The sequence below is a fragment of the Cephus cinctus genome, unplaced genomic scaffold (assembly GCF_000341935.2).
Source record: "Cephus cinctus unplaced genomic scaffold, Ccin1 Ccin1_scaffold0566, whole genome shotgun sequence".
Lineage (NCBI taxonomy): Eukaryota > Metazoa > Arthropoda > Insecta > Hymenoptera > Cephidae > Cephus > Cephus cinctus.
In genome coordinates this window covers 122,666-134,917 of record NW_014333218.1, presented here as the reverse complement: position 1 = coordinate 134,917, position 12,252 = coordinate 122,666, and the positions used below count along the sequence as shown (strand labels likewise).

Below are 12,252 nucleotides of genomic sequence, written 5' to 3'. Positions count from 1 at the left end.
TTTCCCCCCCCCCCCCCTCCGTGCCACGTGCCTACCTATGACTATCAAACCCGTGGACCCCTAAAATTAAATTTTTTTTTAATTTTCCACGGACCAGAGTCAAAGGACGTCGAATCTCAGTTTCGGTCGATTTCTTTGTTTCTAATGACAATTAATAGTATGCCGACCTCTCTTGATATTTTTTCTTTATCTCTTTTGCTAATCGCTCCGACAGCCCCAGGCTGTCCCACGTTGAAACACTGGAACGTCGACGGTTCATTTTCTTGGCCAGACAAAACACGCAGGGAAGTCGATTCGAGTAATGTAAATAAGAATTTCTCTCTTTACCATCGGCGATGCCATTCTTCTCTCTCCCACCCATTCACTCGGACTATTTCTCTTCTCCGTCCGACCCGTCGCTCTTCCTGTCTTATCCTTAACCATCGTACGTCGCTTTTACGTAACTCCCTGTCTCACTCGCAAATAGCTTTTCCAGCTACTATCCTCTCTGGCAGCCTCGGAGAAAAACATTTTCGCGCCCCGGGCCTGGCGCTCGCGCTTGACGATAAAATCGACTGGTGTATATATATATATATATATTACAACACATGCTCCGGCGTTTGATTCCCAGTCCTTCGGGATAGACGTATAAGGGATGATTCAGGGGTATAACGGTGGGTATAGAAATCTTGATGATTAAACGAGAGAGGTTAAAGGACGGAGGTCTCATTAGAGGGATGTTTTCACAAACAGAGCATCGGCTTATTAAGAGGCCCATCCGATATACTAGAGACGCTCCTGGGCGCCCTCGGCTGACTTGCTATTGTTGGTTAAGGGCGGGTGGCTGGGGGAGGGAAACGTAGGGTGTACGGCCCTTTGAGAACGGAAGACACTTTGCACCTGTTGAAAGTATAACTCCCCCTCTCCCTCCCTCCTTTGTTCAACGTTCAACCCTCAAAGCGGTCGGTCGCCCTTTGAAGTTACCACCACCACCACCAGGAGCGCCAGCGTCGTCGCTGACGTTACTGGCAGGAAGGCCATCAGCACTGCCATGCAATGTCTGGAGGGGTTGGAATGGCAAAGTTTTCCTTTTTTTTTTTTTTCATCTTTTTTTTTCAACCGGGGCTTCAGCCTCGACATCGAGATCGCCTTGCTGCCACGACGGTTCGGAAATTGGTTTTCGTGCGAACACCAGACTATGGTGCAGCTATTGTTCGTTGAGGAAAACGCACCTATGTGTATATGTATATATATACATTTTTTATTTTCTTTTTCGATATAAGCATGTATATATATATATATATATGTATATTTGATATGTATGCGAACGACTGAGAATGCAGTACTGTCGTTTAGCTTTCTTTGTTACTCTTGAAATTTAACTGTCATTCTGTCTCTCTCGCGACTAGGGCTTCCCTCAACCCGTGGAAACTTTGGGATTCGACAAGACAAAGAGCCACCCGCGTATTTGCTCAACGTGGAGAAGAAAGGCCGAGAGTGATCTTTACTTAATTTAATTACTTTTACAAGGGTCAAGATTATTCGAGAATTGCCTCCTCCCTTGGCCCCCCTTCGTCGCCGCGACTGTTTCGCTCCGTCGCTTTGGCACTTTGGCTTTTCTTAGTCGCCCTCGAAAACCGCACCTGCGCTCGTCAGGGAAACTTCAGTTTGCTTTTACATTGTCTGCGACCTGTGACGGTTTCGCCTCGGAGCTCTTTGCTATTCTGACTTTAGACATTTAAAATTTATTAACGCCCAAGTATCGTTAACCATTGCTAATCAGGCTGCTTGTCCATTCAGATTATGCGTACCGAAATTTGCGTTTTTCGGTCAATCGGTCTCTGTCGGTAAAGTAGATTTAAAAAAATTTTTTTTTACCAATCTTTAAGCGTCGTTCACAAGTTGCCTCGGGAACTCATTTTTCAATCCATATTTTTCTTGTTCGACTCGCTAACGTTCCACCGGTTAATCTCACATGCGAATGCGCCTTTCCACAGGCTGCCGGATGAAAATTGCAGGATACAGGAAAATGAGTAAAAGTGTGAGGACATTCGAATCCATATGGATTAGAAAATCCAATATAGAAAGCAAGCAGGGGTATGGGAGCGTCGGGTCGGAGGAGAAGGACGATGAAGTTACGTGTGGGGGGAAAGGGGGGTGGCAGAGAGTAAAGAGGGTCAGGAAGAGAGGAGAGAGGGCATAACACAATTACATGCGGGCTTGATGCCACGTCGTGCTGGGGGTTGCTCCGAGCTCTGGTGGCAAGATTGAATATGAAAGTTTAATGCGAGCAATATCAGCGCCAGTGGCCTGACTCCGGTCCATGGACGCACACATAGACGGAATCGTACACGTAGACCCAGAGCCGCAGTCCGGCCTCACCTCTGGATCATCCGCGTTATATTTTCTTTCTGATCTTGCTCCTGGAATTCATAGGGTCAAAGGTAGACAGCGCGAAACTCTCCATGCTGATCCAGCGGGCAGCATCCTAATCGTAAAGGACTGAACTGTCACTGAGAATCATCAGGAGCCACCAGAGAATGAAATAGGATCCATGCGAAGTGGGTAGAAGGGTTTCAAAGGGGGGTCAAAGCGGGGTCCACGGTGAGGTTGTTAGGGTGACGGTGGATTTTCATGAGAAGAGGGATGACGCGAGTGATCGGACTTTGCCGGGTTATCAATGAAGAATTTGCTTACGCGCAGAGATATTTCGCCGGCGGATAGGATTCACGAGCTTAGCAAGGCGTTTAGTGACTGTGGCCCGGAGCTATTTGTAAAACTTTCCTCATTAATTACCGACAAGATTCAATCCTCCGTCCTCTGGCTTCCCGTATCTGCACCCCTTTGACTTGGCGAACCATCCCGTAGCTGGGTTGTAACCCTCTGGCCCTCGTAGCGCGCGCACTCCCTTTGTTCCTTGTCGGAGAAAGGAAATTTAACGGAAAATTGGGAACGCGCCTCTCCTCCCTGTGGCCTTGGAATTACATGGCAATTAATAAGAAAAATTGACAGACCCGGGTCCGTGCTTTTGGATGCTGGAGACGGCTGGATTATATCGACCGACGCATTCGTTCCCCGGTCCTGACCTGGACCGGGGATGATCAGCCCCAAAGAGTCACTGCTAGGGTAGGCGGCAGATACTTGGAGCATGCGGGTAGGATCATCGACCTGAGACCAAGTACTGCTCTTGGGGATTGTTGCTATCGGATGACCTACCACTGGGTTATCTGCTAGTCCAGTAGTTAATGATGGGTACTAAAGCGTCCCCTATGACCGGATCACGTGGTGGAACCACTTCTGGGATGAATCTCTGACCCCCCTAACCATACTTGGCGATACTCTGATCTTAGGACGTGGATGAATCCTTGGCTAATCGAATGCTCTTCTTTGCCTTTCAGATCCTGCTGAGCGTTCCTATCGTACTGGGTCTGATACGGAGGGTGCTGCCACTACGGACAACCCAACGACCCCCTTTCCGACTCCTCCCCCAACTCTGACCCCCAACCACAGGCAGGCTTCGCCGTTTCCTCTCGAGAGCACCAATTCTCGAAGACATCATTACAATGGCAGCGTGACCTCCGACAGATCTCGCAGCGGTAAGGGGTCACTTACGTAACCTGCGATTACCTAGGAGCAAGCTCAGGCTGACCTCCGACTAGGTTGAACAACCTCATCGACCATGATGATAATCGCTGGTTTTGTTCTAGGGGAAACAGTATACGCAGCCCCGTCCAAGAAGAGTAACGCAGCTGGAGGCACCCTGGGTCGCAGAACACGTCGGGGTCATGCAAGTGCCCTGAGCTCCAGCTCCACAGCCAGTGACAGGTCAGAGACGACCTACCCCGAGGAGCATTCTCGTATCCACCTGAGCAACGGTGGGTAGCGGTTATAGAAACAGGATGAAAGGGCCAAGTGGTGCCGTCGTAGACAATGGAAACGCGGCTGAGCTAATCTTCGTAACTCGTACAGTTAAATGAGAGGCTGGAAGGTGCGGGACTTTGCGTAAGGACGGTTGTACCTTCATGAAGACGCGAGAGGAAGAGAATCTGACACGATGGGTACAAGGTTGATGATGAAGTTGAAGCTACGGTCATGGTTGGGTTCGGGTTGGGTTGGCTTGGCTTAGGTCGGACTACAGGGTGGGGAAGCGTAGACGAAGGAAAAGCGTCGAGACTAACGGAGTTAAGGGTCTCTATGCTGGCCAGGCTAGTTAACAGGGGTCAGCCGGAAGTTAGTGCTTCCGCGTATGAAGTCCAAGGAAGAGAATGGCCTGCTTAGAGTCCTGCTGTTTTGGCGCGCCTAGCCTCTTTAGGTCTGAGCTTGTCCGCTGCACCTACTGAGGTTAGCCGATGCTAACGTAGTTTTCACGGGAGATAATTTGACACGCGAGTCTCTCTACGAAACCTTCTGGTCGAGGTTGGAGTAAGGTTAACTTTTAACAGAATTTTCCTGACTCGGCTCTGGACTCTAGCTAGATGGATATCTCGTTTGCCGTCCTGGATGAGCTTGCTGGTCCAGGTCGTCCACGACCTTGTTTTCCCTTTTGGACCAGAGCTTCTACCGGTAGCTGCATCATGGTGCTGCTGCTTGGCCGCAGCGTCTCTCCACCCTAATGGAAGGTCGTCGCGACGCCTATTAGCAAATGGCTCGGAGTTTGCCCGCGCCGACCCTCATCGAAATCGAAGGCCGTCACCTCCGAACGCTTCCCGTATATCGAGTATCGGACTATTGATCGTACCTAGAGGGCTTTCGGATGCTCATAGCACCAAGAGGGGTGACAGTTAGGGGTGCGAGTATGTTAGAGAGGCTGAGCGGGAGGGGGGCGAGGGGGGAGGATCGAGCCTTAACCGCAAATTTGACCATGGAGCACAGAGGGCGCTACTCCTGGGTCAGTGCCAGGTTCACGTCCGACAGGGGTTGATGCACTGTCGAGAACTGTGCCAATAGTCCGTGTTCAAGGTTTAACCCCCTTTATGAAAATCGTGGAGCAACCCACCACCTCCAAATCTGTACTCAACCGCGAGCTGACAATGGAACGTAAAATGATTTCGATTTTCATGAATATTCAAGGTAGCATCGCGACCTTCCACAGGGGGCGCTAGGGAGGTTAAGGGATTCCAAAGGGTGCGAGTCCATTAAATCGAGTTAGCCCGAGCGAACCACTAACCGCATCAAGTCACTGTCGACCACCTTGCAAGCCCGTGCAGAGCCAACCCCTTCGGAGTCCCGGACCCTCAGAATCTGCGTTAACCCGCTTGGACCGGGTGTCGCTGACGTCCTGTCCTACTACCTTAATTGGCTATCCGATTACTGATTACGATTGGTTGACAGTGCCATCGCCAGTAGAGATAGATCCGATTAGCCTAACTTGCTTTATGACTATGGAGATGCGTCTTGAGTGCACTGTGCGTATGTTCATTCAATTCATCCATGTTTGGCTGATCATCAGAGCTTCCCTTGTTTCCTACCGTTAACGTATATCGTATTGTTAATTATCCTACAAGAATCCTATATAAATTAACCCTTTTGTACATCAACATTGTAATCTCCTTCGTTATACAGAATTCAATGTCCCAAGGTCTGCTAATTTACCGAGGTTCAACTTGTTAACTTAGGGGGGGTCGGCTGTTAGGTCGGTAGGCACGTGGTTAAGTAAGTGAGCAAAGTGCTGGCAGCGTACTGACGCGCCCAAGTAATCCAGAGAGTAATCCAAAGGCAGTGTTCACTTTCGCGCGTGGCCTCTTTGCCGCGACTGCAACTGCAACTGCACTGTAAATTTCCCGGCTGAAGCCAATAACCGAAACGAGAAACGAGTGAAAGGGTCGGCGAGGCAGGTCGTGCAGTTGCGCCTAATGCAGAAAGGCTGAACTCGTGCCAGACTAAAAGTGATACGTGCCGCTATGCATATGCATATACGGGACTGGCGCAGGCTCGGCTGCACCTGACAGAAGTGCAATGTGCATTTTACCGTTGAATTTAATTAAACAATTATTACGTATTGTTACTGCACCATTGTCCCGGGTTGTAATTGTATTCTGATCTTCTCGTCACTCGTAATCGTTACTGCAGCTGCGTATCTTCCGTGACGCTTATATATCGATTGCTCGGAAAATGCATCTGCGATATACGCAACCATTTGTTTCTATCGCAAAGGACCATTGCACCGATGCACTCTCGAGCAAAATCCCCCCATTACCACCTTTAACTATAATTACATCGTTTACCTAATCATCCTGGTACCACTCTGAAAATAGTCATCGATCAACGTGCCAACTGCACTAATGCACTTTCCTCACCATGCACTCTCTCTTGCACCTGCACAGGTCTTTCCAGGCCGTCTTACTTTACGGGTACGTAAATCACGTTGAATTGGATTTATTTTATTATGCACTTTTTTTTTTATTAGTCTAATTCAACATTGATTTCAATTTTCCTTATGACGTCATCCACCGGGTTATCCGCTGGTCGGAGAGACCTTAGATAATGCCTTTAAATATTTAAACGGCAACTTCCGACGTATATGGGAAAGGACGTAAAGTATGCACCGGGTGGCTTATGCAGTTATTTTTAATTATTATTTTATTCAGTACCCTTTTACCGTGTTAGACCTTACCAGAGATTTTACTCGGCTAATAGTAACGTTAATGAATCTCGAGTACGTGAGTAATACCGAGCACGTGCATTGCGCTTTATACGGATTTACCTAAATGCATCCAGAGCTGCACTTTTCCAGCAGACTGACAGACCCGGCAGATACGGCCGTAAAGGATGGAATAAAAATACGTGAGATGAGAAGGTCTCGAGGACTGGCGGTTGAAATCGTAGATTTTATTTCGGTCTCGCATTATTTTCATCGCCAAAATTTTACGCGTTTCGCCCAAAGAAAAAAGAAAATCTGAAAAGCTAGATACAAGCAGCCACGTGTAAATCACCGTATCGTTACATGGAAATGCAATTTGCTTCTCTTCAGCCAACTATTTTCTCACAGCTTCCTGACTGCGACGCATGACTTTTTTTAAGCCTTTCTTTTTTTTTACAGACAACGGCAGAGACTCGCCACCGGAACCAGCCCCACCGGAAGTACCACCACGTGGACCGTCACTCCACGCAACCCACACCATAAGAACCCAACAGAATCGCAATGGCTGCCCACCGAACGCAGTATCAACTGCAGGTTACGCGATACCCAGCGACCAGGTGCAACCTGAGAATTATACAGGTAAGTGTAAAAATGCGATCGTAACGCACTGTAAATCATACAGTTTCATTTATTTAGAAAACTCGTAATTTCACAAACTCCTTCATCCCCCGTACAACACAGCCACTTCGTCCGCAGTCGAACCCGTTACATAACCTAATTTTCAAGTAAACACCCAATAACGTTCCGCACTCAGTCCCAATAAGTGAAACAGATCGAATTACCCAAAATCGCATATTCCCCCACTTTGTCATCCCTTTCGCAATCTGTCTCTCATTATCAATTTTACTTTTTACTTAAAAAAAAAAAAAAAACCGTACAATGTCGTTTTGAATAATGCAATTTAGCAGGCTGTAGTAATTCGGCGGATGCACCGGGGCGCCGGTTAACGTAGCCGGCACTGGACGCGAGGGCTGGTAGTCGAAGGGATGACGAGGTGAGGGGAGGTGCTGGAGTCTGGATGGGTTATATATCCCATGGAGTGGGGAATCTGTTTAAACTAATGGGGAGCAGGCTAGGGGTTGCGCATTAACGCCCCCGTTAATTCATTGTAAATATACTCGACGCGGTATATTTGTTTCTCTATATTTCTCTATGTACACGCCATTAGTATATGGCCTTGCCGTCGTCGGCGTAGGTGCCTGTTTGCCATTGGCGTCGGTACCCGGCGCCAGCCGACCCTGTATATGTATATCGTGGACGTCCTATCGGAATGGACGATTTACATCCCTTCGCCCCGTGTTTACCCCTTTTATTCCCTTTTTTTAACGATCACCCATTATCGCACGTCCACTCGGCAACTTTCGTCGATCATCGTCCCGTACCGATCTACGTTACCGTACCTCTCGCGTGTATCCACGCATTATATGGACACAACCTATGGATTCCGTTTTTATGGGGCAGCCTGGCGAACGCAGGCTCGCCTACGGTGGACCAGCCCCCGATTTATCGTAATGCATTCTCGATAAGCCATATCGCTTTAACCGACCGCGGCTTCATTGAATGTAGAGCCTCGTTACCGGGACTATTTTACGATGGCCTTTTTCCAAAAATAGTGTTGAGCCGTCCCCCCTCATCCGGCGAGGGGCCTGGACCACGTTGGGAAGGGTGGCAAAAAAATTGCATCGTACAATATCAACTTAGGGATTGGCTTGGGGGGGGGGGGGCTTCCATATAAGGAAATTCGATTCTTTCTCAGCATCCAATAAAGACGCACCGTGGCTTATGCTTACAATACACGCGAGAAATCATACAGGGGAACTTTTTATTATGGGGTTTATGGCGAATTATATCGGGTGGTCGTATTGAAAAAAAATGGGGATTGTGGATATGTGTATATGTATACGTTGGGTGGTAACGTTAGGTTTTTTGGATTTTGGGTTTTCGTCAAAATTTCTTTTTTTTTATCCGATTACTTTATTCGGATAAATTATTGAGATAAATTCTTCTCGTGGCTTGATATACAGTTTTTGAATGATATCTCAAAGGAGATTTTTTTTTTTCTTTTTAACGCAACTAATTGAAGTTCTTTCGAAGTCGGGTTTTATGGGGACGCGAAATCTTGGGTACGACGGTTGCAGCGCTGGAAAATTGTCCCAGTCGCTCGGTGAGAACCCGCAGAATTGCCGGCAGAAAAATATGTACAGTGCAGAGCGAGGGAGATGGATAAGATAAACTATTGTCATTATTACGGGTACAACCCTTGACGTAATTTTTGGCCAAGGCTAAATTTAAAGCAACGACCATACTACCCGCGAGACTCTAACCTGCAATATAAGTTTTTCTTTATTTTTCAACCCCCCAAAGTCCCTCCGGTAGCCAAACGCACGTATTACCAAATGATAAACTAAGTCAAAAATATCTTCCACCTTCGGATCATCATCCCCTATCTATTTTTTTGGAATAACTCATCCGTCTGCGACATATACCCAAGGAATCCCCGAGGTCCTCCAATCTGTCTCCATCCTTAAGAGAAGCTGCGACCGATCGTACCTCGAAGATGCGCAGAATATATTTTTTTGTCATCTAGCGGCGAACTCACAAATCAGGATTGTTTTTGCGAATGAATCGGCGCTCGGTTTATCTTAGGGTCTCTTAAAGAGGTCTGAGGGCACTCCTTCTTTTCCAGGAGTGCCAGCATGGTTGGTAGTACCGGTAGAGGGAGCGAGAGAGAGAGAGGGACGAATCGATCGAATTCTAAGCAAAGGGGGTGCCGGAGGAGCAGCAACCCCCCCCCCCCCCCTCCTGCAAAAAGACAAGATTTACGTTCACTGATTTGCCTCGCGCCAGAGTCCTTTGACGACGGAAAACTCTCCGAGTCTTCTTCTCTCCTGTTTGCTCTCATTCACGTGGCTCACGATTTTATCTTACCTCTCTCTCCCACCCGCCCTGGGTCCGGGTTCGAATCCCGACCCTTGATAATTTTTTTTTCTTTTTTTTTTTTTTTTTTCTTTTTCTCCACAGTCCGACGGTTCGCTCTACTTACTACCGGTACTTCCTGCCTATACGATCGCGCAACCTGACTGCGGAAATTTTATTAGTATAATCGACGTATTAGCGCGTTCGTTAGATACGAGGTAAGGCGCGGTTGTCGTGCTGCTGGGTTACCAGCGTTCCATATTAATTACCAGTCAGCTAATTAGTATTTATTAGACTGCCGTGCACGCTAGTCTCGCCGCTGGTACACGTGGCCCGTAACAGCCACTGTTTCAGATCATTGATATCAGTATAAGCAAACCCACGCGATTTAGCCTCCTTTACGTTTACAATGCACAGATACAGCATTTCGATGCTTCTCTGAGAAGCTGCAGATAAGATTTTCAGTATTTGGCCTCTGACCTCAAGTTACGCAACCAAAAGCTGCTTTTATCCTTTACGCGTAAAGTAACGTTTACTAGACTCAAATTCAGTGTAAACGAATATTTTAGCTGGGAAGGAAAAATTTATTTTTTGTAACATTTTTCGTAATAATTTTTTCGTTAATTAATTAAAATGACGTTTCTACCTTGACACGTTGTTCTCGTGACGTAGCTTCGTTAGTCTCGGCTATACTGTGACACCTGGGGATAATACGATATGAAAGGATATATATCCTGCATACGGTCGAGTTACGTGGGACTTCCTACAGGCAAATCGGGTTACGAGAAGACATTCATTCCCTTTCTGTCTCTCTCTCTCTCTCTCGTTCGCTTTACTATCTACTCAACCTAGGCTCTTTGTCTATCGTTTGTTCTCGGTCCTTGTTTAACTTCGTGGATAATTTCCCACTTTTGAACTGCGTCCTACGTAAGGGAGGGAGGGGGGGGTATGCCACCCTTTTTCAAAATTCTTTGTAATCCTATAACATTGACGTCACCATTCATAAGGAAGTACACGGGAGATCGAGCAGCGGATTTACCAGCCAACGTTATAGAGCCCAGAGGGGTCGTACTTTTTATCGCGGAATAAAGTGAGGCGTGAAAGAGGAAGAAAAGTGCAGTAGGTAATGTCAGACAGTGCAGAGTGTCGTATTTCCAAAAGGAAATTCTCCTTTGTAAAAGTGGCTTCGTTTTGTAGCTCGTTCGTTTTCTTCGCTGTCGTACTTAATACGAGATACGTATCAGCCGTGACAAAGGAAACGAGAGACTGTGAAAATAGTGCATTTTAAATGCAACGTAGAAAAAGGATGCACTTTCGATAAATTTATTTGGTCCATTTCTTTTATCCGATAATTTTAGTAATTTTCTTACTTAGGTATCCTATCGTTTTTTTTTTTTTTTTTTTTTTTTTTTTTTTTTTTTTTTTTTTTTTTTTTTTTTTTTTTTTTTTTTTTTTTTTTTTTTTTTTTTTTTTTTTTTTTTTTTTTTTTTTTTTTTTTTTTTTTTTTTTTTTTTTTTTTTTTTTTTTTTTTTTTTTTTTTTTTATAAGTAGGGACGAAATTTACTATTGGGACCTTGCATGGGAGTGGGACGGAGACAGACTCACATGTACTTGCTACAAGAGAGAGCGAGAGGGAGACGTCCACGTGTCTTTGTAAACCCGAAGAATAGAACCGTAGAGAAGCTGCACGGTTTTACATGGAATAATATCCTATTTGGATCTGTCAGTTCAATAAGCTTCTCCCTCATACACGAGGATTAGTGTTACCAGATGATGTTTCATTTCAATTTCGATTTCTACCGAAGGGTGGGCCGCATTCAACCAAACAGCAGGTTTACGTATGTATACGGAATACATGGGATATATATATTTTTTTTTCAAATTTTTATAAGTGTTTCAATTATCTTTATAAAATTATTTTTCACGCCTCAAAATCAATTTTTGCTCGAATTACGAAGGAAAAGTAATTTGTATAAAAAAAATTTTTGATAATTAAAAATTGTCAAAAGTTACCCCCCTTCGATAATACCTCTCGTCGTTCCTAGGATTATTTGACGTCTTTTGACAGGACCCAAAAACGTATCGACCTTTGACCCTACGAGGGTCTCTAATACCATCAAGCGTATTAAGCAACGATTATTTCTTCATGGTCCAGCACAATGCTGTTCCTTCGCTTAGATCTCTTTTGGTTATATAGTATATAGGAGAAGCTTTTCACCCTCCGTTCTGCATCCCTTATGTCAATCATAAATGGATCCCTAGCTACCCATTGTCAACGGATACAGTGGATATACCCAATATTGAGTCAGACTCAAATTTTGAATATACTCTAGTCTCGATTTTTTTTCTTCTTTCATCTCCCCTATCGCCGCCCCCTATCTTTTGTCGTGTAATTCAGCGCATCGTCAGAGCCAATTGAAAATGGAGTGGCACCAACGGCGGACGCTCCATTTTAATAAACGCCCGGCAATGCCGACCCGCGGCGAATACGTTCCCGTTTGTATCAATTAACACGTCGGGAATGCTTTTTGCCAGGAACTCGACCTCCTGCAGAATCCACAACGCCATCCCAGTCTGCTCCATGGCTCCCGTGGGTACGATTGTCGCGGCAGGAATTACCATACCAGCCAGCCATCCCGGTCAAACTAGCAGTTCCCCTTCCGTAGTTTCCTATTCAGAATAAAGAAAAAAAAAAAAAAAAAAAAAAAAAAAAACCC

General features: G+C 45.9%; 1 protein-coding gene across 6 annotated transcripts in view; it reads left to right on the top strand.

Annotated features, from left to right (window-relative positions):
• Window positions 1-12,252, top strand: part of LOC107268593 (teneurin-a) — a 233,321-nt gene that overhangs the window by 103,374 nt on the left and 117,695 nt on the right. For 4 of the 6 annotated variants that reach the window (XM_015741516.2, XM_025085866.1, XM_015741517.2 and 1 more), the window contains 4 exons: window positions 3,378-3,575; window positions 3,687-3,854; window positions 6,303-6,329; window positions 7,019-7,198. In XM_015741516.2, coding sequence (XP_015597002.1) covers window positions 3,378-3,575; window positions 3,687-3,854; window positions 6,303-6,329; window positions 7,019-7,198 — 573 coding nt within the window. The remainder of the gene's footprint in view (window positions 1-3,377; window positions 3,576-3,686; window positions 3,855-6,302; window positions 6,330-7,018; window positions 7,199-12,252) is intronic. The other 2 variants (XM_025085864.1, XM_025085865.1) reach the window with 1 other exon arrangement.